Source organism: Takifugu rubripes, chromosome 18, assembly GCF_901000725.2.
Source record: "Takifugu rubripes chromosome 18, fTakRub1.2, whole genome shotgun sequence".
NCBI lineage: Eukaryota > Metazoa > Chordata > Actinopteri > Tetraodontiformes > Tetraodontidae > Takifugu > Takifugu rubripes.
Window position 1 is genome coordinate 9647203 of NC_042302.1, and position 22787 is coordinate 9669989.

Sequence of the window (22787 nt, forward strand, 5' to 3'; positions counted from 1 at the left end):
CACACACGTTTATATTTACCTGCTGCCAGCCTGGGGACACCTGCACGGCACAAGAGGCCGCTGCTTGGGTCAGTTAAGGTCCCGTCCAACGTGCACCGGTGTGCATGAACTACCGGCTCTAAACTCCCTCACAAAGCAAGTCTGCATTTGATCGGAATCGTCTGATTTGGCCACAGAGAGCTGCGGAGTTTGGAGCCGCAGTGGGACTACTTTCATGGCGGATGTATACAATATATAGGTGCACCGTTATAAGGAGACAGTGTGCGTGAATGAGACAGCTGCAGCACCCTCTGCTGGTCACCAGCTGAAGTGCACGTCACTCAGCGAGCAACAGAAGCAGATTTTACATGTAAAACAACATTAATTCCTTTTGTTTAAGGGTGATTTTCTGGACACTCACACAAAACAATAAAAAGAAAAAACAGCTAATGAAAGTGTGCAGATTAAATGTCTGGTTGCTCCACGAGGGTGGTAAAATTCCAGGATGACGGAGAAGCTTTGAGAAGGGAGCTGAACCAACAGGGTAGAAGGCAAACAGCAAAGAGTCAACACACACACACACACACACACACACACACACACACACACACACACACACACACACACACACACACACACACAAATCTCATTCAATAAACAGGAAGTCAGGATGAGTTAAACTCATTTAAAGAGTTGCTCCTGTGGTGATCCAGAGAGAACAGAACAGCCTTTAGTTTCCCCTTAAAAGTTAGATCATCCTTGTGCTGTACCCATAATGCACGTGTCTGTGTGTGTGTGCGTGTCTGTGTGTGTGTGTGTGTTGTTGGGGGGGTCCTCTTCACATAGAATAACAGGATTTTCTCTCCTCCCATCTGTCACTTCTCATCAGCATAGAGCAGGTTGCATGTTCACAGGGTCCTATAAAGGGACCACATCTCCCTCCACACACACACACACACACACACACACACGCACACACACACACACAGCTTACCCTAATCCTGCCTCAGTACAGTGCAGCATCACCACTCAGCTTCTGTATTTGCCCATCTAACAGCGCCTCTGAGCTTCCTGTTGATTTGGGGTAAACCTCAATATTCGGGACCTCTTGGACACGTCGAACGAAACCTCCTCAAACGTTGGAACGCAGGTCAACTCCAGCAGACAGGAACACCGTGCAGCAGCCTGGCCAACAGCTCGGCCCGTTAGGAGTGCACGTTGGAGGAAGTGTGAGGGCTGTTCGGGCTGTTCAGGACCTTCCTGACTGTTGCTTGTTGACTGCGGAACGTTAGCAGCCCTTTCATGCTGCAGCGATACGGGTGAGCTGGAGGACGTCACGCGATCCTTTGATGCAGGAATGAAGCTTGTTTTGTGGGACACAACTGCCGAGCTGCTGCACACTTGCATAAGATTGGGAGAAATCCCTGCAGCTCCTTCTAACAATAGCTGCTGTGTCACGGGAACGTTCAGACTACATAACATGACAAGCATAAAAATAGCGCCTCCCGCTCTCCACTTTACTGCCTGAGCGTATCCAGACTAGGTGCTAATGGTGGGGAAGGATTATTAAGATTGAAAGCCTGCAAAAATCTGTAAGCACAAACGCACCTAGCTTAGCATAAGCTAGACGGCAGGGGAACCAGTCAGAAGGGAAGGTTTGCAACACACCTTCTGACAACATGACCAGCGAGACTCGATCTTGTTTTGGCCTCTGAACAATCACCCCGTTATTGACGAGCATGCTGGGTCTTGCCGGCTGTCTCCCTCCAGGTCTGTCCTGCGTCCCCGTCCTGCCACCACGCCGGGGCTCCTTCTACGTAGAAAGCGGCACAGGCGTGTCGGTCGGTAGCGTGTTGACCTTCTGGTGCCGAGAGGGATACCAGCTGGTCGGCAGCGAGAAGATCTACTGCCACATTCAGAATGGGAAGCCGCAGTGGAGCAACTACCTGCCCGTCTGCGAAGGTGGGCAGCCTTACTGGAAATGTTGGGAGCAGATGTTTGGCTTCAGGAGGTTTGTGGCTCCCAGTAGCTGCTCTTGCCTCTGAGCTACGTCCCTGCGCTGGTTCTTCTTCTCATTCCTCACGTGTGGTTGCGTATCAAGCTTCAAAGCTATTTCCTAATTCTGTTTCCCTCTAAAACTCACTTGTTTTCCCGGGCAGCAATTCCCAGACCTGAGGATCGAGGACTTCGGGTGGCCGTGCTGGCCTCGGTGGTGAGCGGCATCGTCATCCTCGCCATGTCCCTGTCCTTCCTCATATGCTGCCTGCAGGAACGATCCAGCCGGGACCGAGCCAGGAAGGAGGGACGGAGCAGGTATGGCTGGAGGCAGAGAAAAGAGAGTTAGCATCACAGTAGCTAAAGGCTAATGGGAGCAACTCTTTTAAATCGGCAGGAAGAAGTCAAGATCTTGGCCTGTGAAACAGTGGTTGAAATTCTGGTTGACTTTTAAAGCAAAGATTTATAATGAAGTATTTGTTAATTTTGTACATGAAGTAAAAGCCAAAGCAGTTGTTAAAACCCCCGTGAGCCCAATATCAACCAGCTAGCTCTTAAACTCTTCTCTGTAAGCAGATAAACATCATCATCATACCAAACATCAGCGCCCACGAAGGTCTCCTGAGCTCTGAGATGCTCTCTGTGCAAACAAACTGGGAAATGGGAACTTTGTTTTATCCCAGTGTGAAAGCACCTTAAAAATTAAACATTAATATGAGATCAGACAAATGTAAACTTTGATGAGGGTTGATGATATAAATAAATGTGTAAATTAGAGACAAATTCTGCAGTAAAGTTGTGGTTTTCAGGCGGAGAGAGAAACGTTCTGCTCGCCGCAGCGAGTGCTGGCTGGAGAGGGAAGAGGGGGAGTGGGAATCTTTCCCTCCGCCCAAGATCTTTCATCTCTCCCAGAGGATGAACCCCCGCCTGGCCCCTGACAGCCCCCTCTACCTGACCGGTGGGCTGGGTGGATACGAGAACAGAGGATACCAGAGGTGAAGAGGCCACACTCTTTAGTCTGTCTGGAACGCCGTCCAGTAAAAAATGCCATCGTTGCATATTTTCACACATTTGCAAATGTTGAGAAGTGAATCTCACGATAGAAACGAGAAAAAACTTACAAAAAATGTCCTAATGTAACAAAGATAAAGATAAATGATAAAGATCAAAATTGTGGCGGCCACAGAGACATATGAGATGGGCCACATTTGGCCCACGACCCACAGGTTTGACACAGACGGTCTGATGGGCCAAAGTAAAAGAGAATTAAAAACCTGTGAATATTTGTATAACTGACAAAATCTTAGAATAAATTAAAATGAATCAGACTTTGAGAGTCTTTCCTTGGTGTCGTTTGAAGGATTCCTGGATAAGAAATGAAAGACTGTAGCAGCTTTGGAAGCTAAGCTAAATAAAAGCAGGACGGGATCTTTAAATCTTAAAATAGATTCTAACATTTCTGTTGTCATTGAGGTGTGAGTGAAGGAGGCTGGAGGTGAGCAAAGCCCAACATTCATTTGTGTAAGACTGAGGGAAACAAGGGTTGTGATCGGAGCCCCCTCGTTAGCAACCACGTCCCGGGCCGGGGCCTCTGGCCAGGAACAAGAAACAAACATTAAATTCTACTTTACTGTTCTTCACACAGGAGTCAGGAGAGTCTCCTGAAGGTGCCCATGCCCGGCCTCTACCGCTCCGAGTCTCAGCTCTACCCGCACGTGGTCCTGCAGAGGGTCACGACCCCTACCGCGCCCTCTGCCCCTTCCGCTCCCACCGCCCCGCTCTACCTCCACCTGCCGCCCTCCTCGACCACCTCCTCGCCCGCCCACGCGTCCGCCCACGGCCAGCACCACATCATGCCGGGGTATCCCACCCCGACGTATCCGCCCAACGCCGCCGCGCCCGCCTATCCCCACCCCACGCCGGCGCCCATCTACCCCAACCCCAACCCAGCCCCTCAGCGGCCGTGGCAGTAGCTTCTCCACTTCCTGGGCCAACAGAGGCAGAGGAGCTGTAGCCGTCGATGCTTTAGCTCCCTGCTTGCATACTTCCTGTCATATGAACTCAACAGGAAGTGAGGACAGTTTCTTGACTCTGACTTGCACCATGGTGAGTTTTGGCCATGAAACCGAACAGCCAACGAGGGATGACGGACGTTTGACCTTTGAAGTGTTGGCTGATCCTTCTAACTGCTTCGGCAGCTCACATCTCCCAGCGGCGGTGACTTTTTTGAACAAAACCTGCTAACAAAAGCATCCGTGGGAGCAACGCGGCTCGATCCTGAACTTTACGACCTCACACGGTGTTCTAGCGCTGCAGGTCTTAATCCTGGAGACGTTCCCCAGGCCGGGGCGGCCGAACTGGCGCCGGCGTTTGTCTGGATTAACGATGAAACGGACCCTGGAACTGATCACGTCTGTTAATAATTTGTGGTGAAAGGTCACTGGGACTCAGAATATGTTGGACAACATTGTTGCAAACATGCACTAAATGACTTTTATTATTTCCACTGTGGAGGTTTAGCTGACTCATGAAGCCATTTAATGTCCATTCATAGCTGTGGGTCTTTATTTGTAATGTAACAACGACTTAGACATAGAAACAATCTGCACTTTATCTTCTAACGCCAGGATTTAACGTCTCCTGTTACTAAACCTGTGTGATAATAAGACTGTTATAAAGTCTGAATAAAGACGCTTTAGATGGAGCTCACAGCAGGTGGTGGTGATGATGATGATGATGATGATGATGATGATGATGATGATGATGAGAGGAATGGACCGAAGATTAGCTCATACCTGGACCAACCCAGGGAGTCCAGCAGAGGCCTGCTGGGTCAAAGGTCAAGCAAGCGCTTCTTTTTACAGGTTTTCAGCTCAACTTTGGTAACTAGCAAGAGGTTTTGGTTTGTTGATCATTTTATTCTCAGGGTTTGTTGTTTGGTTGTCAAGGGGATGGTCAGGGTCAGAGGTCATGGGGCAGATGGTCAGGGTCAGAGGTCAGGGGGTGGGGATGATCAGGGTCAGAGGTCAGGGGGTGGGGATGATCAGGGTCAGGATGGTCAGAGGTCAGGGGGTGGGGATGATCAGGGTCAGGATGGTCAGAGGTCAGGGGGTGGAGATGGTAAGGGTCAGAGGTCAGGGTGAGGGGGTGGGGAAAGCCTCATGTCTGTGAAAGTCCTCACAAAGATAGAGAAGAGATTTAACACAAATTCTAAAAAAAGTTTACTTCCTCCCACGTTACAGCAGATACATTAATGACTAGTCGCAATACAAATATCAGATATTTGTGCTTTGTTTTCTACCATCAGACAACGTTTTACATGTTTTTGTGTCTATTTCAATGACGCATCAGTGCTGCAGCACAGACGCTTTGCTCCGAGGCACAGACGCTTTGCTCCGAGGCACAGACGCTTTGCTCCGAGGCACAGACGCTTTGCTCCGAGACACAGACGCTTTGCTCCGAGGCACAGACGCTTTGCTCCGAGGCACAGACGCTTTGCTCCGAGACACAGACACTCGACCCACAATTTGACAAAGTCCAGAACAAGTTAAAGGCGAAAAATGAAGGTGGTGAAAACTTCCAAGGGAAGCCAGAGAGGCCAGAGCGCCCCCTGTCGGCCAGCAACGCTACTGCACGGTGAAGAATCAGATGTTCATGTTTTTTTTATTTTGGCTTGATTGTTTATTGTATTCTTTTTCTTTTTTCACTGACCCTCGTCTCTGAAGATTCTACTTGGATGTTTGGACATCGAGATGAGACAACAGGAGTCAACAGTTCAAGGCAGCTCACTCACGTTTTACATTCTAGAAGATGGAGACCGTCCAGTGATCAAAGCGTGCTCGATCCTGAATAGTTAGCTCCTCATTGGCTTCCTCCAGTCAGATTCATTCAAGTTCACCTCTGATCCGTGCGTGCGTACGTGCGCGAGGTTCAGCCTGTAATAACCAGGGTTTGCTGCTGAAAGGATCTATTACAGGTATTTATAAAGGAGATGATTAAAGAGCTTTAACAGGAAAATCCCGTCGTGTTCGTGGGACATTCATGAACATTCCAGGAGACAGGCAGGAAGACGCCCTCGTCCACCATCTATCCCATAATGATCCCAGTGATCCGTTACTGGAATGATGCTCCAATGTTCAGGTGAGCAGCTTTGGCCGTTTTAAACCTCTGACACTAAAGACACGATCGGAGACCCAGGGTCCTGGGTCCTGGATCCTGGATCCTGGGTCCTGGACCCTGGACCCTGGACCCTGGGTCCTTGTTCAAGTATTCGTCCACTCGCAGTCACAGCGACGCCATCAAGGCGCCACTTTACAGGACGTTTCTCGAGGAGAAGCAGGCAGACGCTCCCGACTGTGGCGCCATTGAGCGGAATCGATATTTTCAGCATCTTTTCTCAAGTCTTTTAAAATAATCCTCTAATCCTCCACCAGCTGGTCAGTCACGTGACCTTGTTCCATACATCTGAATATCCTAAACATTCGCTGCAGCCTCTGATGTCCACTGGACTCGACGCCAGACAGACGAGACACAGACGCATTTTTATGGGACTTAAAAATGACAAAAATATAAACCGAAGAATTCGACCACAAATCCAGCGGACACTGGGGACCGGAGGGTCGAAGGTTGGGGGTTTACTTCGAGCAGCTCTGGGGGGTGGGAGTCTTCCTCTCCTCTGGACAGCGTCAGCGGTCCTGCTGTTGGAAGCCTCTCGTCCCTCTGATGTCCGGGGGGGACGTGTCGCTGGACAATCGTCTCGGACCTCCTCGGCCGGGCTGGTTCAGCCACGCAATGAAAACCTAAATGCTCACGCGTTGGGTAGATGGCAACAGAAATGGCACCAGAGTGTCTCGAGGACCTGGAGGGACGTGTCCACCCTCTAGAAAGGCCAGTGTAAGTCCTCAAAGTCCACCGATTGTCCCATGTTTACATCTGCCTCCAGTAAGCTCATGATCACAGCCATGGCCGCCTCGTCGCTACTGAAGGTGCTCAGTCCTGGGACCACCATGTTGTCCAAGACCCCCTGGGACGGCTCACCTAGACGGGAGACAGCAGGGATGGACAATCAGCACCGTCTCCCAGTGATCTCGCACGCTTCTGTGGCTACCTGCGCTCTCGGACGCCGCGCTGGCTGTTGTTGCCGAGTCAGACTTGGACTCTGATGAGCCGCCTGTTGTCTCCTCTCTGCTGGACGCCTGAAACAGATGTGTCCAATGAGGACAACCCATGTCCCTACAGAATGTAGCTTCACTTATAAAGACACTAAATCTGAGTGAACACACGATGGGTCCAATTAAACCTGAGGTCAAACATTAAACCGACCCGTCTGAGCTGAACACTCACACTCTGGACGGGCTGTGAGGACGTCAGGGGACATTTGTCCTGGGGGGGTCCCAACGGGCTGGCGGCTCCGCTGGACGGAGACGAGTTCATCCTGCTCAGGCAGATAAAAGGAGCGTTCAGGCCACACACACACACACACACACGCACACACACACACACACACACACATGCACACACACACACACACACACACACACACACGCACACACACACACACACACACACACACACACACACACACCTGTAGGAGTCTGTGAGCTCGTTGGCTATCTGGGTCCCGATGCTTCCTGCATAGATCATCGGACCAGAACCAGTGGAAAGGCCAGGAATCTCCGGGATGTGCTTTGTGTCCTCTGGGGACACGAGCACGCATCATTATCATGTTAGCAGCAGCACAGCGTGCAGCCAGAGGACACACGTGCACGTGTCTTACCCTGGAAGCTTCGAGAGCTGCCTGGCTCCTCGTCTCTGGGCTGGTTGGACCCCCTGCTGAGACAGGACCCGTCAACAGACCCATCAGTAGGTCACTGTGGCTGCGTCCATACTTACGGAATCACCCTGTTTAAGGAGACTATGAACTCCACTTCTTTGGTCCACGGGTTGACGAAGCTAAACCACTGGCTTTGGAGCGACGCGTAGGAGCCCTGTTTGGTTTTGAACTTGTAGCACGAAGTCTCGATCTTCTCTTTGCTTCGGAGAACTGCGGAGATGGGACGCTTGAACATTGGGCCCGTTTATTGTGAGCAGAGGTGCAGAGCGGCGGCGTCACCTTGCCGGTGTTTGTCCGCCAGGTGCTGCAGGTCGTCCTGGTGGAAATACTCGTAGCAGGAGGTTCCCAGGATCTCCTGCGGCAGATATCCCAGGAGAGCGGTGGCTCTACGGAGAGAAGATGGAGGGAGCGGTGAGCTGCTGCTCTCTGCTGCCTCCACACCCACGTCAGCCACGACGGCGCCTGATGAGCCCCCCCCACATGGGTACTCAGGCTGGGAGAACTGGTATGAGTTGAAGTGGTTTCACTGTACTTGTGGTATGAAATTACTTCCCAAAACAAATGAAGAAGTGTCATATGAAGCCATCAAGATGCACAGCTCCTTCTGAGAAACAACGGCAGAGACAGATGGTTATCCCCCCCGCGTCAACACGCCGGCGCCGGCGATTTCTCAGTGGAACCGTGCACTCGCCACAAAGGCGAGCGTGTCTGCTAACGTGCCGGCGGCCCAGCGACGCGCCTCCACTCACCGGTGGTCGACGAACGTGAACTTGCCGTCAATGGCGCAACGCGTCATGAACTCGGCGGGCTTGACGGGCACGTCTCTGGGGGGGTGGTGGGAGCCGGGCGGGAGGAGGCGGCACACCGTCACCAGGCAGGTCGGACTGGACGCGTCTTTGTCCGCGGCGTCGCCCTCCGCGTCCAGCTGGCTGCTCAACCAGCTGCGCATGTATCCGGTGCAGTGGAGGGTACAGTACCTGTAGGCATCTACAAACACAGCAGCTCGTAGGAAAGGTGTCCAGACGTCCCTCAGTCACTAAAATCAGCGTCTCACACATCAGCTCATAGACCAGCTTCTTGTACACCAGTCATTAATCATTTCACCTGGGGGGCCAACAGCCCTCTGCTGGTTAATTTGGTTACTGAGAACGAGCAAAGCTCATCAGAGCTTCACCATATCATAATTGTTCATTATTCGGAGTTTATGTTTAATATAAAGACATAAAATGAGAAAATGCTTTTACATCTCTATTCTCTATTGACGTGTAGTTGCTACAACTGACCACTAGGTGGGAGCATCGCCCCAACAACGCCTCTATGTTGGGGCGACTTCTTCGCGGTTACACAACGTGTAACAGTGGCCTATATCCTGTAGGACATGGTTTTTACAAAGCATCTATTTAAAAAAAAACACACACTGAATTTACAATAACGACAAAGAGATGGAGCCGTTCTAATCTGTATGTTTATAATCATAGAAGAACTAGAGTAACTGGGGGTTTTAAACCTTTCAGTTAGAACAGAAACCATCCAGAACAGGCCAAGTCAAGCAGAAGTTCAGTGGAAACCAGCTCATGTGTCGCCATAGAAATAATCTGTGTTGGGTCTCAGCGGGTCAGCACTGCCCCCCGTCACAAACAGGTCCCGACCGGACCGGGTCTTCACTGAACCCGCGCAGAGACTCACCCTTCTTTTTCGAAGTGCTCGGTAGTGCGTGTTTGTCGTGCTTCCCCATCACCCGACTGTGCTTCATCCGGCAGAAGAAGGCTCTCCTGGCTCCGGTGGTCAGGACCGAGGGTCTGAGGGGGGCGTCCGCCTGTACCGGAACCCCGGCTGCACACGGAAAGATGAGATCAACGGTGCGGAGGGGTGGGTGGTTCTGAGGAGGTGGGTCAAACTCACCGGCGGCGTCGGCGAGGCGATGGTTGTGCAGCTCCGAGGAGGCCAGCTGCTCCTTCACCTTGCTGATGTCTTTAGGGTGGATGAAGTCAAACAAGCTCTGGCCCGTCAGCTCCAGCTGTGGGGCCACACCACAAAGCAGCACAATCACACATTCACACAGACACCTGGTGACCATGGCAACCGTGGTGACCACGGTTAACGCTGGAAGCGGTTCGGGTCTGCTCACACACCGGACTGAAGTTGAGGATCTTGGAAACGGACTCGGAGATGAAGAGGATCTTCCCTCGGTCGCAGCTGACAACCAGCAGGAAGCCGTCTGCAGCCTGGCGGACAGAGCGAAACAAGCGTTAACCGGCTGAGAATGGGGTCGCCGCGGTAACGGCGGGCTGCCCACCCTGAGCAGAAGCTGTCGGAGTTCGTCGTGGGGGAGGATGGAAGGCCTGTGGGGGGGGTGCGGAAAGGTGCTGCTGCTCCCAGCTGAAAGGAGAGACAAAGAGCTTCAGAGGAGGGAGGAGGGAGGCGGCGCCGGGCTGGAGGCGCCGGGCTGGAGGCGCCGGGCTGGAGGCGCCGGGCTGGAGCGTGCGGCTCGGTTGCCTTTGAGGCCGTTCAGGTGCTGCACCGCCTTCCTCAGCACCGTCAGCTTGTCCAGCTTCCGAGCCATGTGCTGGCAGGCCGGGATCATGGCCGACAGCTCCTCGATGAGGGTGTTCATCTTGTCCCGCCGGCGTTTCTCGATCTGGCTGTGAGGTTCCCTGCAGACGCAAAGGGACATGAAGCGTTCTCTCCTGGAGCTGCTGGCATCAGAGAGGAGCTCTGGGTCAACCTGAAGCACTTCATTTTGACTTGCTGGTCCTCGCCTTCAGATCTGCAAACAGACGGGCCAGACGTTAGAACCCGGCGTCCTCTGTGGAGCGACGTGCACGGAGGGCGGTCGGGCACCTGGTGAGCTCGTCCTCCATCTGGACGTCAGCGCTCCGCCTGGAAAGTCATTGAACAAGACTTTAATGCTCCGGAGGACAACACAAGCACCAAAGGTGGCGTCTTACTCCACGGCGCTGCCTGACCTCTCCTCCGCCTCACCCCCCTTCCGTTTCCGTGGCAATTCCACCACCGCCAGCGAGGATCCTGCCTGGCAGAGTGCGTCCACGTCCTCCTCCTCGGCGTCTGACACATGGAAGCAACAGTGAGAGAGGTCAGACGGCCTCTGGGACCTGGCGACCTTGACCCACTCAGAGGTCGTATCAATAAAGCAGCCAGTGTGAAGGAGTGAACGGCTGCTGCCTTGTTGACCCGACCTCCCGCCCACGTAGAAGGTTCCGGATGTCTGATGGAACCAGTGACATTAACGCATCCAATCACAGAAGAGCTGATCACCTGACCTGGTCTTCAAAGGCTCAACCCATCCATCCCTCAGCTGCCCTTTAACATCAGACGGGCTTGGGTCTGAGTGGGGGGGTCGGATCACCTCCCACAGGAAGCTGCTGACCCGGTGAGGCTGGTCGGGGCTCTGCTGACGGCGCCGACCCGCTAACAGAGGACCTGGTGCGGCCTCTTATATAACGCTGACCTACTTCTCCCCGTCACTTTCGACGCCGTTACTGGGCCAGAACGCAGCGCTGGAGGTCACGAGCGCCTCCACGTGCACCAGCGACCCACATTGGTGGCGGAACCGGACCCACGCTCACAGGCTCTCCTGTCCAACCCTAAAGATGTCCTTCTGGGACACTTGTGGGTCTGGACGGTTGAGGACACATTACAAGTGTTGCACAGGTAAACAACAACAACAACAACAAGCAGCAGCTGTGGTTTCAGCAGGATTGTTTCCCTCTGCAGGTGGTTTAATCAGGAGAACACAACGTTGCATTTTACAGCTTATTTTTCCATTTTCCATCCTGATCCGACCTTTTTCTTCCACTTTTGTTGCTGAATATTTGCTTTTTAACCGTGTTTCCTGGTTCTGCTGGAGGAGGAGATAATCCCCCCAGACCCCCCCGGCACGTCAGAAATTTGAATTTAGCCATTAAATGACGGCGCCTGCCGACCTCATTACGACTTTTAGATTTGAAACAGTCACCGGAAGTGATCGATTGTTTTGAACAGGAAGCTCTTTTCCTCCGGTTCTGTGTTGGGATGAAAATACCACTTTTAAGAGCTTTTGTTCTTCCAGGTTCACTGGCTCAGGCTCCAGGACCGCAGCACGGAGCTGCGGGGACCCGGAGCTGCGGGGGCCCGGAGCTGCGGGGGCCCGGAGCTGCGGGGGCCCGGCGCCCCCTGCTGCTCGCTATGGGCAGCGTTGCTCCACTGATCTACTGACCCACATTACTGGAACCGGACTGGCTGAAAGTCGCTAAACAAAATCTGTTTGCAATCACGCAGACGGGACCAGTTTAACACACATCTAAAATAATTCCACAAAAACCATCGCGATCACGTGACCTGGCGAGGTGCCCACTGACAGTCCCCGGTCCTCCGTGCGCGCTCCCGGTAGGACCGGGGACTGATGTCTGACAATGGCCGATGGAGGCGACGAGCGCGGCGGCGGCGGCGCTCGGAGCCGCTCCGGGAAACATCAGAAGTCTGAATTAAACTACAAATGTTCCACAGTGACGCTGTGCGCTGCCACAGAGTGACTTTAGAAGTCACTCTTACGTGTAAACCCAGTTTCTGTGTTTTGGGGGTTTAACTCCGATTGAGTAAAACAGGGTAAATCTGGACGCTGCCGCTCCTACCTGCTGGCCTGGCCGCCGTCCCGTCAGCGCCGCCGGCCGACATGCCGACAGACTCACGCCGGTCCGCCCGGTGGCTCCGGGGTGCCGCCGTGCATGTGAGCCAGCTGTAGTAGTAGTACCGAGGATGGGGGGGGGGGGGGGGGGGGCACTGACTTCATTTTTTTAACTCCTCAGCCTCCTCCTCCACGCACGGTGGGCGGGGCGGGTGGGGAGTTATTCAGCAAATTTGATTCATTCATGTTTAGACTAGTTCAGTTCACTGAGAATAATGTTAAAAACAACAATAAAGAGACTTTAGTCGCCCAGAGACTTAAGTCACTCTTATTAATGATCAACCTCGGGTCGCCGGGCACGAGAACAAACTGTTCCCGCCATAATCCTGCTTCTTGGACGCGATTCCCCCAGTCAGTGATCAGCATTTAACACGCTTGACATGTTTACGTACATAATTCGATTTGATTCGGTTCAGTTTTGCCTCCACAAACGTGACCTGAAAGAGACACGCACGCGCGTCACCGAGCGACGTGACTCATGAATGATCCGAATCTTCTCCGGACCCAGCAGCGATCGACAGGAGGTCTCACTCTGCTCTGGTTTGCTGAGTCCTGATTTATTGACCTTGGCTATATTTATTGCCTCTAAAAGCCTGAAGCATATCCAATTAGTAATCATTCAAAACGACGAACCTAGTTAAATACATTAGAACTCAAATAACTACATTTAACTTAAGTTATACGATATGCAAATAAGTTCTTTCGATAATGACCACCATAGTTTATTTTTAAGGTCGCAAAAAAAGGTACATTGCTCTAAAATAACAGCTAGTGTTAGTGGAGTTTAGGATTACAACGTCCCACGTCTGTGTTCGGCCAGATCTTCGGGACGGACCACAGAGGCAGTAATCTACTGGATCTGCAGGCAGTAGATCCCGATGTCCGGATGTTAGAATGTGCCGAGTGACTCATCTTACCTAGAGTTGACGAGCTATGCTCTCACCTACATAGTGTTATTTGAGAACTTTACACGAGACTTTACGTAAGAATGCAGTCTGCACGTGCCAGCGTGAAACGTGTTGACCTAAATATTATATAACTTACGTCACGTGGCGCCAGTTATATCGTTAACCCATATAAAGACAGATCGCATAGAAAAGGTTGCTAGTTTCCATCGTATATTTATTAAGTGTGTGTCACCCCTCCTGGAACCCGGAAGTGCCTTTAATGTGCCGCTTTAATGGTGACATCATTAGGAGAGTCTCTATGGTCACAGTTTAATCAGGAGCACCTGACATGCACAAAACACCAATTTTAAGTTGCTTGATTCTGTGTAACGTAGAAATCTTTACAAACAGGTTGTACAGATCAGTTGTGTTCCGTTTGTGTGGCGGAAATATTCAGACAAAGAAAATAACTGACAGCCTGCGTGAGGAGCTCAATTTGATTTTATATGACCTGAATTTTATAGGTCAGTTTAGAAGCATAAAAAAGCAAACAAAAGAAGTCTGTCTTCTCTAACCTTTGTCATTTACACACATTTATATTAATAAACAGAGAGAACGTGGGGTCGTGACAAAAATAATGGTGAAAAACCAAATGTTACATTTCTAATATGTCTGAAGCTTGGCCTTGTTCCGTTCTAAAGTTCATTTCTAAAAGCCTATTACAGGACTGCTTTCATACTGATATTTGCCTTTAAAACGCCAAATATCTTTTTTTCTTCTTTAGCCTCCACAGTAAAAAAAATAATCCTTGTAAATTAGGCCATTAAAATTAACAGGGTGGACTACATCTCTAGCGGAGGGATATGGAAAAACAAACAAACAAAGAAACAATGTTCAGATGTAACAAAATATGAATAAAAATCCAGTGATTTCCACTGCAGCATTAAAGCATCACCCACCTTCTGCCACCAGAACCAGAGGGACGAGAGAAAACTGGGTTTTATGGAGCGCCCTGGGAACTGGGGTTAAAAATTCCTAATTCACTTAATCCAAATATGAATCATTTTAAATACAACACAATACTCAATTTCACATCACTGTGAGTTAGAATTGATGGGCATAGGTTGGTGTGGATTTTTATTCTGTCAGTTATTTGAGGTGTTCCTTTAATTTAGCCTCATTTTCTGACCGTTCATACAGCAGCTTTGGCCTGCAGCGCCCTCTAGCGGCGGCCGGCGACACTACCGCCCTCATCAGATAATGCTGTCAATCAGTAACTCATCACCCCCGAATGACCTGGGAGGGTGATAAAGGAGCAATGAGGAAGACAGGAGGATAATGGCACCTCGATGACTTCTCAACCTCCTCATCATTGGGCTCCAAGTCACCGTTTTATCTCAGCGTAACAGCAAAGCACAAGTCCAAAAACAGAGCAAAGACTTGGGGTTTAGCTTTTATTTGAAGCCTTTTCTCACTGGATTAGGAACTCAATATTTTACCGAGCATTTCTTCTCTCCAGACAGTTGCCTTCAACAATATTTACACAGCAACACAAGGACTCACAACAGCGTCCTGGTGGGTGGAAACGAGCATTTACATCCACCGTTTACGAGTGGATTCCTGCTTTAACGAGGGGAAAAGTTTGATACAGTGAGCCGGGTCTCAGAGGAAGCCTCGGTTCTGAGGTGGCTGGAGCCTCCATCAGCGTTCACCTTCCCACCAGAAACGCTGTGCAGCTCCAGGCGCCGCCTCGACCGCACCGACATTGAGACATTGATCTGGTTTGGTCCATTAAAACTGACATTTCGTCACCTTGGAACAAACTCCCTTTAAATAAACGAAGAATCTGGCTACAGCATTTTTATCTCCAGTGCTTCTACTTGATTAAATAAACCAGACAGATTTGATGGGAAGAGGAAAATGCCCCAAAAGACCCCAGTAGGAAGGGTGGACAAGGACACCGTCGTCTCCCGCTCAAACTGATGCAATAAATATGTGCTAACGCAGGTGCGGCTAATCCAGTTAGCGTGAACCCAAATCTCTCCGGAACATTCCATTTTTTCCAGCTGAGCAGGGGTCAGGAGGGGTCTGGTGCCGAGTTACTGCCATCAAATCTCAACGTGCACTGAATAAATCCCTCTGAAGCCTCCAGCCTTGAGCAGAGAGGTCAGTCCCGCGTGCCTGTCCTGTCCCCTGTCCTGCATTGGGACGCCTGTCCCGATGAGTGGAACCACCACGGAGGTGTTTGGGCTGAAGGTCGTCTCATCCTCTGTAACGTGACGCTGCGTCGAAGCATCTAAAGTCAACACAATGCAAACGGTTCTTTGGTGATTCCAGGTGGCTCCGCGTCCCTTCACCGTCGGGCTTGATGGTTGATCCACGTCGTTCTGATGCTTTTGGACGGGATGGAAGATCAGAGGAATGAACTAAAGCCAGGAATCCAAGGAACCTGTCAAGGCGTCCCAGAGCTGCAGAGCTGATTTACGTTCCTCAACCGAGATGTTCTGGTTGAATGGAGCGGACCTCCTCCTGTCCTTCTCCCCTCTGACGAGTCTCTGACGCTGTTGGAGGAACTGCTGAGCGGGTCACCAGAGACCTGAAGGCACGTTGTGGGCTCACTCCAACGGTTCAGGAGGGTTCCAGCCTGGATTTAGAGCTTTGAACGCATGCTAATGCTAACGCTAACAGCAAGGGTCAAGCGAAGACGTTGACGTCAACCCTGTTACACGATATATCAAGTTTACTCTGACTGTATTTGTCATTTTGGCAACATAAGCACTTCAACGTTTGCGACTTGAAGCTGAAGGTGTAAAAACAACCGTTATTCCTTTACAAAGAGGATTGTCATCATTCCAGAAGCGTCGCTGCTGCAGACGTTAGCACGGGATCTTTAGGACATAAATAAAACTTCCAAACATTTACAAAAGTTTCCAGGGATCTGGACAGAATCCCAGGTTCGACTCCGGGACTTTGACTTGACTGAGCTCAGCGTGACCCTGCAGGACCGGTGCGAGGGGTTAGGGGAAGCTGCTGCTAAGCTAGAGACAGGGACAGTGTCCCCGTGTCCCCGTGTCCCCGTCCTGTTCAGTGCTGCGGAGCTGCAGAGGAGCCATAAAATCCCTCTCAGGGCTCAAACCTCAAGGTCATGCTGGAATAATCCTTGAAGACGGGACTAGAGCAGGACCGAAGTCCTGCCCAGGAGACACAGCTCAGGACCTGCAGCGGCGACACGGGAAGCGTCCTCTGAATTCCTCCCTCAGGGCCGACGGAGCAGTTCAGGAGGAACGCCGCCCGGCGCCGCCTCAGTGGGCGGAGCCAGAGATGAGGCCGAGCACGGAGGTAATGTGGTAACTAATGTGGTGGCTGAACAAGCTGCGATGAGGCCGAGGCACAGCCTCCAGCGGGGGCCCGCCCTGGGTCCCCCGGGCCTCCAGCGGGGCCCCGTGGCCGCCCCCTGGGCCCCCGCGTGGGAGAGGCCCCCTGCTGGGCAGCGTCAGGCCTTCCCCGCCTTCATGTAGGTGGGAATGGTGCCGCGCTGCGTCAGACCCTCGAAGCGTTTGTAGGTGTAGTTCAGGAACACCCAGTCCTTGGCCTTGAAGTCCGGCTCGGTGGCGCTGGCTGCTGACACAGAGAAGAGTTACTCCACCGCCGCCAGGGGGCGCTACACACAAGCCTTTGATTTGAGCAGGACCCAACCACTCTCACGCACGTGCACGTGCACCACACGAACCAGACACAGTCGTCCCTGCTTCCCAGAGACTCCGGCTCCACTTCGACCCACCTGGCTGAAGGATGTCGGACTCTGGGAAGTCGTCAAAGTTGGACGTGTCGTCGATGCTCTTGATCTCGATGGAGATGGCCGCGGGCCGTTCCCTGGGGGGGGGGGGAGAAGATTCCTGCTGACACCGGCGCCACTCAAACCTTCAGACAGCATGTTTCCATAGAAACCAGGCCCTGATCCCAGCCCCTCCAGTACCTGATGTGTTCCCAGTCCACCGACTCAAAAAACTGGTGGCTCTTGATCTCCTCCACATTGGCGGCTCCGATCCGGTTCTCAGCGTCGGTGCAGTACCTGAACCCAGAAGAGAGTCAGGCCCTTCTGTGGTGCTGCTGGTCCTTGACCACGTCCCCACCCACCTTAGTATGAGGTCTTTGGCCCTCTCTGAGATGGGGACTTCAGGGGGGAAGACCAGCGTCTCCTTCCAGTTCATCACCTTCCGGTACGTCTCCTGTGGCGTCTCGGAGCAGAACGGTGGGTAACCTAAAGAAAACCAGTCGGTGAGTCTCCTCCATGAGGAACTGGACCAGGAACCGGACTGAAACCTTCTTACCGATCAGCATTTCATACATGATGACCCCCAAAGACCACCAGTCACACAGCTTGTTGTATCCTGTCTGCATGAAGACTTCAGGAGCGATGTAGTCCGGGGTCCCCACCGTGGAGTACGCCTGACGGGGACAGGGGCGGGGACAGGGATGGGGACAGGGGCGGGGATGGGGACAGGGGCGGGGACAGGGGCGGGGATAGGGGCGGGGACAGGGATGGGGACAGGGATGGGGACAGGGATAGGGGCGGGGACAGGGATGGGGACAGGGGCGGGGATAGGGGCGGGGACAGGGATGGGGACAGGGATGGGGACAGGGGCGGGGACAGGGGCGGGGACAGGGATGGGGACAGGGGTGGGGATGGGGATAGGGGCGGGGACAGGGACGGGGATGGGGACAGGGACGGAGGCGGGGACAGGAGCAGGGACAGTTAGTACTGGAGCAGCAGGAGACGTTATTAATCCCACAGGGGGCAAAGAACTGTGTTTACACCTGGATCCATGCGCAATGACTAAGGAAGAGGTGAGTAAGCAGCCTTGCTCAAGGGAACCTCGGCAGTGCACTGAGGAGGCCCCCTCTCTCACCACCCCCCCACTGACTGACCCCCTGGCCCCCTCTGAACTTCTCTTCTCCTGGTTCCTGATCTAACCCTGATCCTGATCCAACCCTGACCCTGACCCTGATCTAACCCTGATCCTGATCCAACCCTGACCCGGATCCAACCCTGACCCGGATCTAACCCTGACCCCCTGATGTCAGGCGTACCAGCTGCCTCCGGTTCTTCTTCCAGGTCTCTGCTTTCCTCTTGGAGTTCATGTTCTGAAAAGCTGTGAAGATGAAGAGACTTTAATCACATTAGGTTGTAAACTTCCGACCACCGAAGGGATTCGAAACGCCGCTAAAACGACCAACGTGTGATTTGGAGCGCGTGAACTCACAGAAGTCACTGGGGGGGTTGTGGGTCAGGTTCCTGTAGAACTCCGTGCGATGAGCTTTCTTCAGGCCCGTGCACAGGCCGAAGTCGGACAGCTTCACGTGACCCTGCGAGCACACGGACGGTGGTCATGGGGGGAGCTGGAGAAACATCTGGAGAAACATCTGGAGAAGCAGCTGGAGAAACGTCTGGAGAAGCAGCGTGTTCACAGGCGTCTCACCCTGGAGTCCAGCAGCAGGTTGTCTGGTTTGATGTCCCTGTGGATGAAGCCCAGCTGGTGGATGGAGTCGATGGCCAACACGGTCTCTGCGATGTAGAACTGGGTGGCCTCCTCAGACAGCGTGTCCTTCTTCATCAGCAGCGTCATCATGTCGCCTGCAGAAACACAACGCCTGGGTTTCACCTCCGCCTTCACCTCCGCCGCTCCATCAGGACCAACCTCCAGGCAGGAACTCCATGATCAGGTAAAGGTTCCTCTTGTCCTGAAAGCTGTAGAACATCTTGACCACCCAGGCGCTGTCCGCCTCCACCAGGATGTCGCGTTCCGCTCGAATGTGAGCCACCTGCAGACAGAAGGAGCAGGTGGATGGGTCGGCCCGGTCCACTCCCCACCCTGGAGCCCGTGACACCTGTACCTGCTCCTTCTCCAACATGTCAGCTTTTCGAAGGATCTTCATGGCATAAATGTGACCCGTGTCTTTCTTCTGCACCAGACGGACCTGAAGGAGTCGACACCGCGCGTCAGTGAAGCAGCACCGGAAGTATCGGAGATGTTTGTGATAAAGACGAAGCTGTTGGAGACGTTTACCTCCCCAAAGGCTCCTCGTCCGATGACTTTCAGGGACTCAAAGTCATCCAACCCGAGTCTGGTCCTCTTCAACCGCAGGAACTCCGTCTCCTTACGGGCGTGCTGCGAGCGCCGCGTTACCTTCTGCAGGTGAGACAGCGCGTCAGAGCGATGCCAGAGAGCATTCTGGGCCACAGCATAAAGATGACTTACCTCCTCATCTGGCAGCCCTTCTTCATCCATCGCCTTCTCCAGCTTCTTCTGTCTGATCGTGGATAAAAAGACAACAGACAGCAACAGTCAAATATGTCCTGACTGAGATGTGATGGAACAATCTCCTCAACCACCTGGAGCTCCTCAAGCACCTGGAGCTCCTCAAGCACCTGGAGCTCCTCAAGCACCTGGAGCTCCCCAACCATCTGGAGCTCCTCAAGCACCTGGAGCTCCTCAAGCACCTGGACCTCCTCAAGCACCCGGACCTCCTGAACTATCTGGAGCTCCTCAAGCATCTGGAGCTACTCAAGCACCTGGAGCTCCCCAACCATCTGGAGCTCCTCAAACACCCGGAGCTCCTCCACCATCTGGAGCTCCTCAAGCACCTGGAGCTACTCAAGCACCTGGAGCTCCTCAAGCACCTGGAGCTCCTCAAGCACCCGGAGCTCCTCAAGCACCCGGAGCTCCTCAAGCACCCGGAGCTACTCAAGCACCCGGAGCTCCTCAAGCACCCGGAGCTCCTCAAGCACCCGGAGCTCCTCAACCACCTGGAGCTCCTCAAGCACCCGGAGCTCCTCAAGCACCCGGAGCTCCTCAAGCACCCGGAGCTCCTCAAGCACCTGGAGCTTATTATTGTTCTAACCTCTGATCTCGGACCCCTGACACTAGAGGTCGTGTGTTTATTTCCCTCTTTTGAGCAGCTGTATGAGGAAGTGAGCAGCGTTGCACCACTGGGGCAGACTCACCTCATCTCTCGCTCCTCGTGCTGGGTTAGCAGGGTGCTGTAGAAGTTCTCCAGGGTGAGCTTGGCCACCGTCACCCTCTCTCTGGTGTGGTTGCTCATGGGAAGGGCCGCTGCCGTCCCCCCCGTCATGGCCATGCTATCCTGGAACACAGAGCGACCTCCATTCATAACAACACAGGTTTCAGGAGGAGCACAGGAGGAGGACGGCAAGTGTCCACCACAGTGTTGGGTTTGAGTCCCTGCTGGAGAGAGGAAGCTGCGATTGTGTAAAACGTTGCTTCAGCGGCGCCGTTGCAACACTCTGATGTGAGGTGACCACAAACATCAGCCTCCACGTTTCTGCTTCCTTCAGCCGGACCGCCTCACCTCTGGAGGTTCAGGCCCGTCCAGACCTGCCAGATCCTGGATCCTCCCACCCTGAGAGCGGGAGCTAAAACAAGGCTGAGCCTGTTTTTAGCCTGCGGACTTTGATTCCCTCGTCACCTCTGAGTCTGCCTCTTTTCCGGGACCAGCGAGACACTTCCAGTCGGGCCAGTATGTTCTCGGGTCTTCATTCCTAGAACATCTCACACATCTCTTCCAGGCCGACGCCGCCTCACAAACCGTGTTAAGAAAATCCTCATTCTGGACCAGCGGCCGTGTGGAGGGAGGAACAATGAGCTCGTTAGTGCAGGGAGATGAAGATGAAGATGACGGACGTCATGGCCTCTTCAGCAGCTCCTAATCAGGACGCTGAGAATGGGCCTGATTATCCTGATGAAAGTGCTGCAGGACAAAGATAGCGCCCCCGTTTCCTCCCCCGGCCCGAGCAGGTTCAGAACTGCCCCCATATCTGCTTTTATTCTGATAAAGGCTGAATTTACCGGATTTTGGGGGAGTTTAGGAGATTCTATTCTATTCTTTTTTACCCATAATTACTGGAAACATTGAACTTCCTGACTGATAAATGTTCCTCTATGGCAGCGTTCATGTTCCCTAAATGACCTTTACAATGATCCTGTTTTTATGTTTCACACCTTGCGAGATTCATTTTAATTAAGACAACAGAGACGACCTCATAAAACTATTTGGTTCATTCACACAACACATTTGATCTGTTTCTCATTTCCCATAATTCCCAGGCTCCAATACAGGAAGCTCAGTAATGGAATTAATTAGTCATTTAATGACTAACACAGGTCTGGAGGTTTTATTTTTCCACCAGACTGAAAACTGAAAGGTCAGAAGAAGCTTTGACGCGATACTTTTGGCTCCGTCTGCAGGTTCACACTCACACTCACACCCACACTCACACACACACACACACACACACACACACACACGAGCACAGCAGAAGCTTCACCAACAGGAGAACCACCCAGAGCTTCCAGAAGTCTGGGAATTCTTCTGAGATTCCACAACAGTGACTTCCAGTAACTGGGAGCACAAGTGTCACAGCAGGTCAGAAGCAGCAGACCAGGGGCGCGTGCGTGTGTGTGGAGGCACTTACACACTCAGACATATAGTCACACACACACACACACACACACACACACACACACACTCCGCCCTTCACCTGCTGTCAGTGAGACAGGAGGCCCTTCAGATCCTGAATATAAAGACTCAGTCATGAGTCTTGAGGGGAAATGAGTGCAAACACACTCACGCGCACGCACGCAGGATGATGTCTGACATCCCATAATATTTCAAACACGTTCCATTTGACACCCGTGTATTATTTTGGTGGTCAGAGATCCTAATGAACTATTTTAAGGTTCCGCCAGCTCGTTTAGAGTCCGGTACTAAAGTATTGTGAGCGCGGCTGGGCTGCAATAAAGCGCGTTATTAATGTGTAATAGCCGCTAGCTCTCTCCCATAAGGTGGCCCAGCATCAGAGCCAGGGGACCCCGGTCCCAGACGGTCCTACCTCCGTGTCCGGCTCCAGAGTCGATGGTTGGCTGGCCGCCACCCCGCGATTGATGGAAAATGTGGTTATTTGGCGTCGTTCTGGCGGATATCCAGGCGGCACAAGCTGGACGCTCCGAGGATTTCACAAAAACTCAAGCGAAAACACCGCAGCCGAAGTCCTCGGATGTGCGCAACCGGCTGGCTGGATTAAACTAAAGACATTTTCACATTTCCATCCGTAAACATTGACCTTCTTGGCGTCTTTATCATAGAGGAGGCAGCGACGCTTCCTGGGACCGCTGGGCTCTACGGACGCTCCAGCCACGCAGGGGGCGTGTCTTACGAGTGACGTTATCGCGAGCCAATTACACACAAGGAATGGGGCCGATGTTTTCCGCTGACCAATCACATAGCAGGGAGAGTTATGAGTGACAGGTGAATCAGCCAATAGAAACAGTTATCCCGGCTTGCTCATCAACAGCAGCTTTGTTCCGTTAGCACGCTAACATATATAAGA

The 22787-nt window shown here is 52.5% G+C and overlaps 3 protein-coding genes across 6 annotated transcripts in view; 1 reads left to right on the forward strand and 2 right to left on the reverse strand.

Annotated features, from left to right (window-relative positions):
• The window catches only part of LOC101071909 (uncharacterized), an 8612-nt gene extending 3927 nt beyond the window's left edge, over nt 1–4685 (forward strand). The window contains exons 2-5 of the mRNA XM_003972984.2: nt 1750–1941; nt 2139–2292; nt 2784–2969; nt 3620–4685. Coding sequence (XP_003973033.2) covers nt 1750–1941; nt 2139–2292; nt 2784–2969; nt 3620–3947 — 860 coding nt within the window. The 3' untranslated portion in view covers nt 3948–4685. The remainder of the gene's footprint in view (nt 1–1749; nt 1942–2138; nt 2293–2783; nt 2970–3619) is intronic.
• Nucleotides 4686–5171: 486 nt separating this feature from the next.
• LOC101072137 (aryl hydrocarbon receptor nuclear translocator-like protein 2) lies at nt 5172–12563 on the reverse strand. 3 transcript variants are annotated; one of them, XM_029851656.1, is made up of 17 exons: nt 12439–12563; nt 10756–10873; nt 10649–10687; nt 10533–10574; nt 10304–10461; nt 10104–10186; nt 9940–10032; nt 9710–9824; nt 9494–9640; nt 8557–8794; nt 8087–8193; nt 7867–8017; nt 7751–7803; nt 7559–7670; nt 7318–7408; nt 7082–7169; nt 5172–7011 (listed from the first exon to the last, which is right to left on the reverse strand). In XM_029851656.1, the coding sequence occupies exons 1-17, from the start codon at nt 12479–12481 to the stop codon at nt 6854–6856; spliced, it is 1836 nt and encodes a 611-aa protein (XP_029707516.1). In that variant the 5' UTR covers nt 12482–12563; the 3' UTR covers nt 5172–6853. The 3 variants fall into 3 exon arrangements, with proteins under 3 accessions (XP_029707516.1, XP_029707517.1, XP_029707518.1); XM_029851657.1 differs by having other exon boundaries at nt 10567–10574; nt 10774–10873; nt 12439–12481; XM_029851658.1 differs by lacking the exon at nt 12439–12563 and having other exon boundaries at nt 10567–10574; nt 10756–10824.
• Nucleotides 12564–13694: 1131 nt separating this feature from the next.
• On the reverse strand, nt 13695–22604 carry LOC101065541 (serine/threonine-protein kinase 38-like). Of its 2 annotated transcripts, none has more exons than XM_029851659.1 (14): nt 22290–22604; nt 20385–20524; nt 19639–19690; nt 19447–19569; nt 19274–19357; nt 19078–19201; nt 18859–19013; nt 18643–18745; nt 18470–18531; nt 17710–17827; nt 17516–17639; nt 17355–17450; nt 17088–17251; nt 13695–16996 (listed from the first exon to the last, which is right to left on the reverse strand). In XM_029851659.1, the coding sequence occupies exons 2-14, from the start codon at nt 20516–20518 to the stop codon at nt 16872–16874; spliced, it is 1464 nt and encodes a 487-aa protein (XP_029707519.1). In that variant the 5' UTR covers nt 20519–20524; nt 22290–22604; the 3' UTR covers nt 13695–16871. The 2 variants fall into 2 exon arrangements, with proteins under 2 accessions (XP_029707519.1, XP_003973006.2); XM_003972957.3 differs by having other exon boundaries at nt 17160–17251; nt 22290–22602.
• Between the last annotated feature and the right edge of the window lie 183 nt (nt 22605–22787).

What these genes read in the sequence shown, in the direction of transcription:
- LOC101072137 (XM_029851656.1), bottom strand. Translation starts at nt 12,481, where the DNA reads ATGTCGGCCGGCGGCGCTGACGGGACGGCGGCCAGGCCAGCAG. An exon ending in GAGCACTTCGAAAAAGAAGG is followed by an intron (nt 8,795 to 9,493) that starts GTGAGTCTCTGC and finishes CTGTGTTTGTAG; the next exon opens with ATGCCTACAGGTACTGTACC. An exon ending in CGCGGCGTCCGAGAGCGCAG is followed by an intron (nt 7,012 to 7,081) that starts GTAGCCACAGAA and finishes TCTCCCGTCTAG; the next exon opens with GTGAGCCGTCCCAGGGGGTC.
- LOC101065541 (XM_029851659.1), bottom strand. Translation starts at nt 20,518, where the DNA reads ATGGCCATGACGGGGGGGACGGCAGCGGCCCTTCCCATGAGCAACCAC. An exon ending in CAACCCCCCCAGTGACTTCT is followed by an intron (nt 18,532 to 18,642) that starts GTGAGTTCACGC and finishes TCATCTTCACAG; the next exon opens with CTTTTCAGAACATGAACTCC. An exon ending in TTCGTGTGGTGCACGTGCAC is followed by an intron (nt 16,997 to 17,087) that starts GTGCGTGAGAGT and finishes CTGTGTCAGCAG; the next exon opens with CCAGCGCCACCGAGCCGGAC.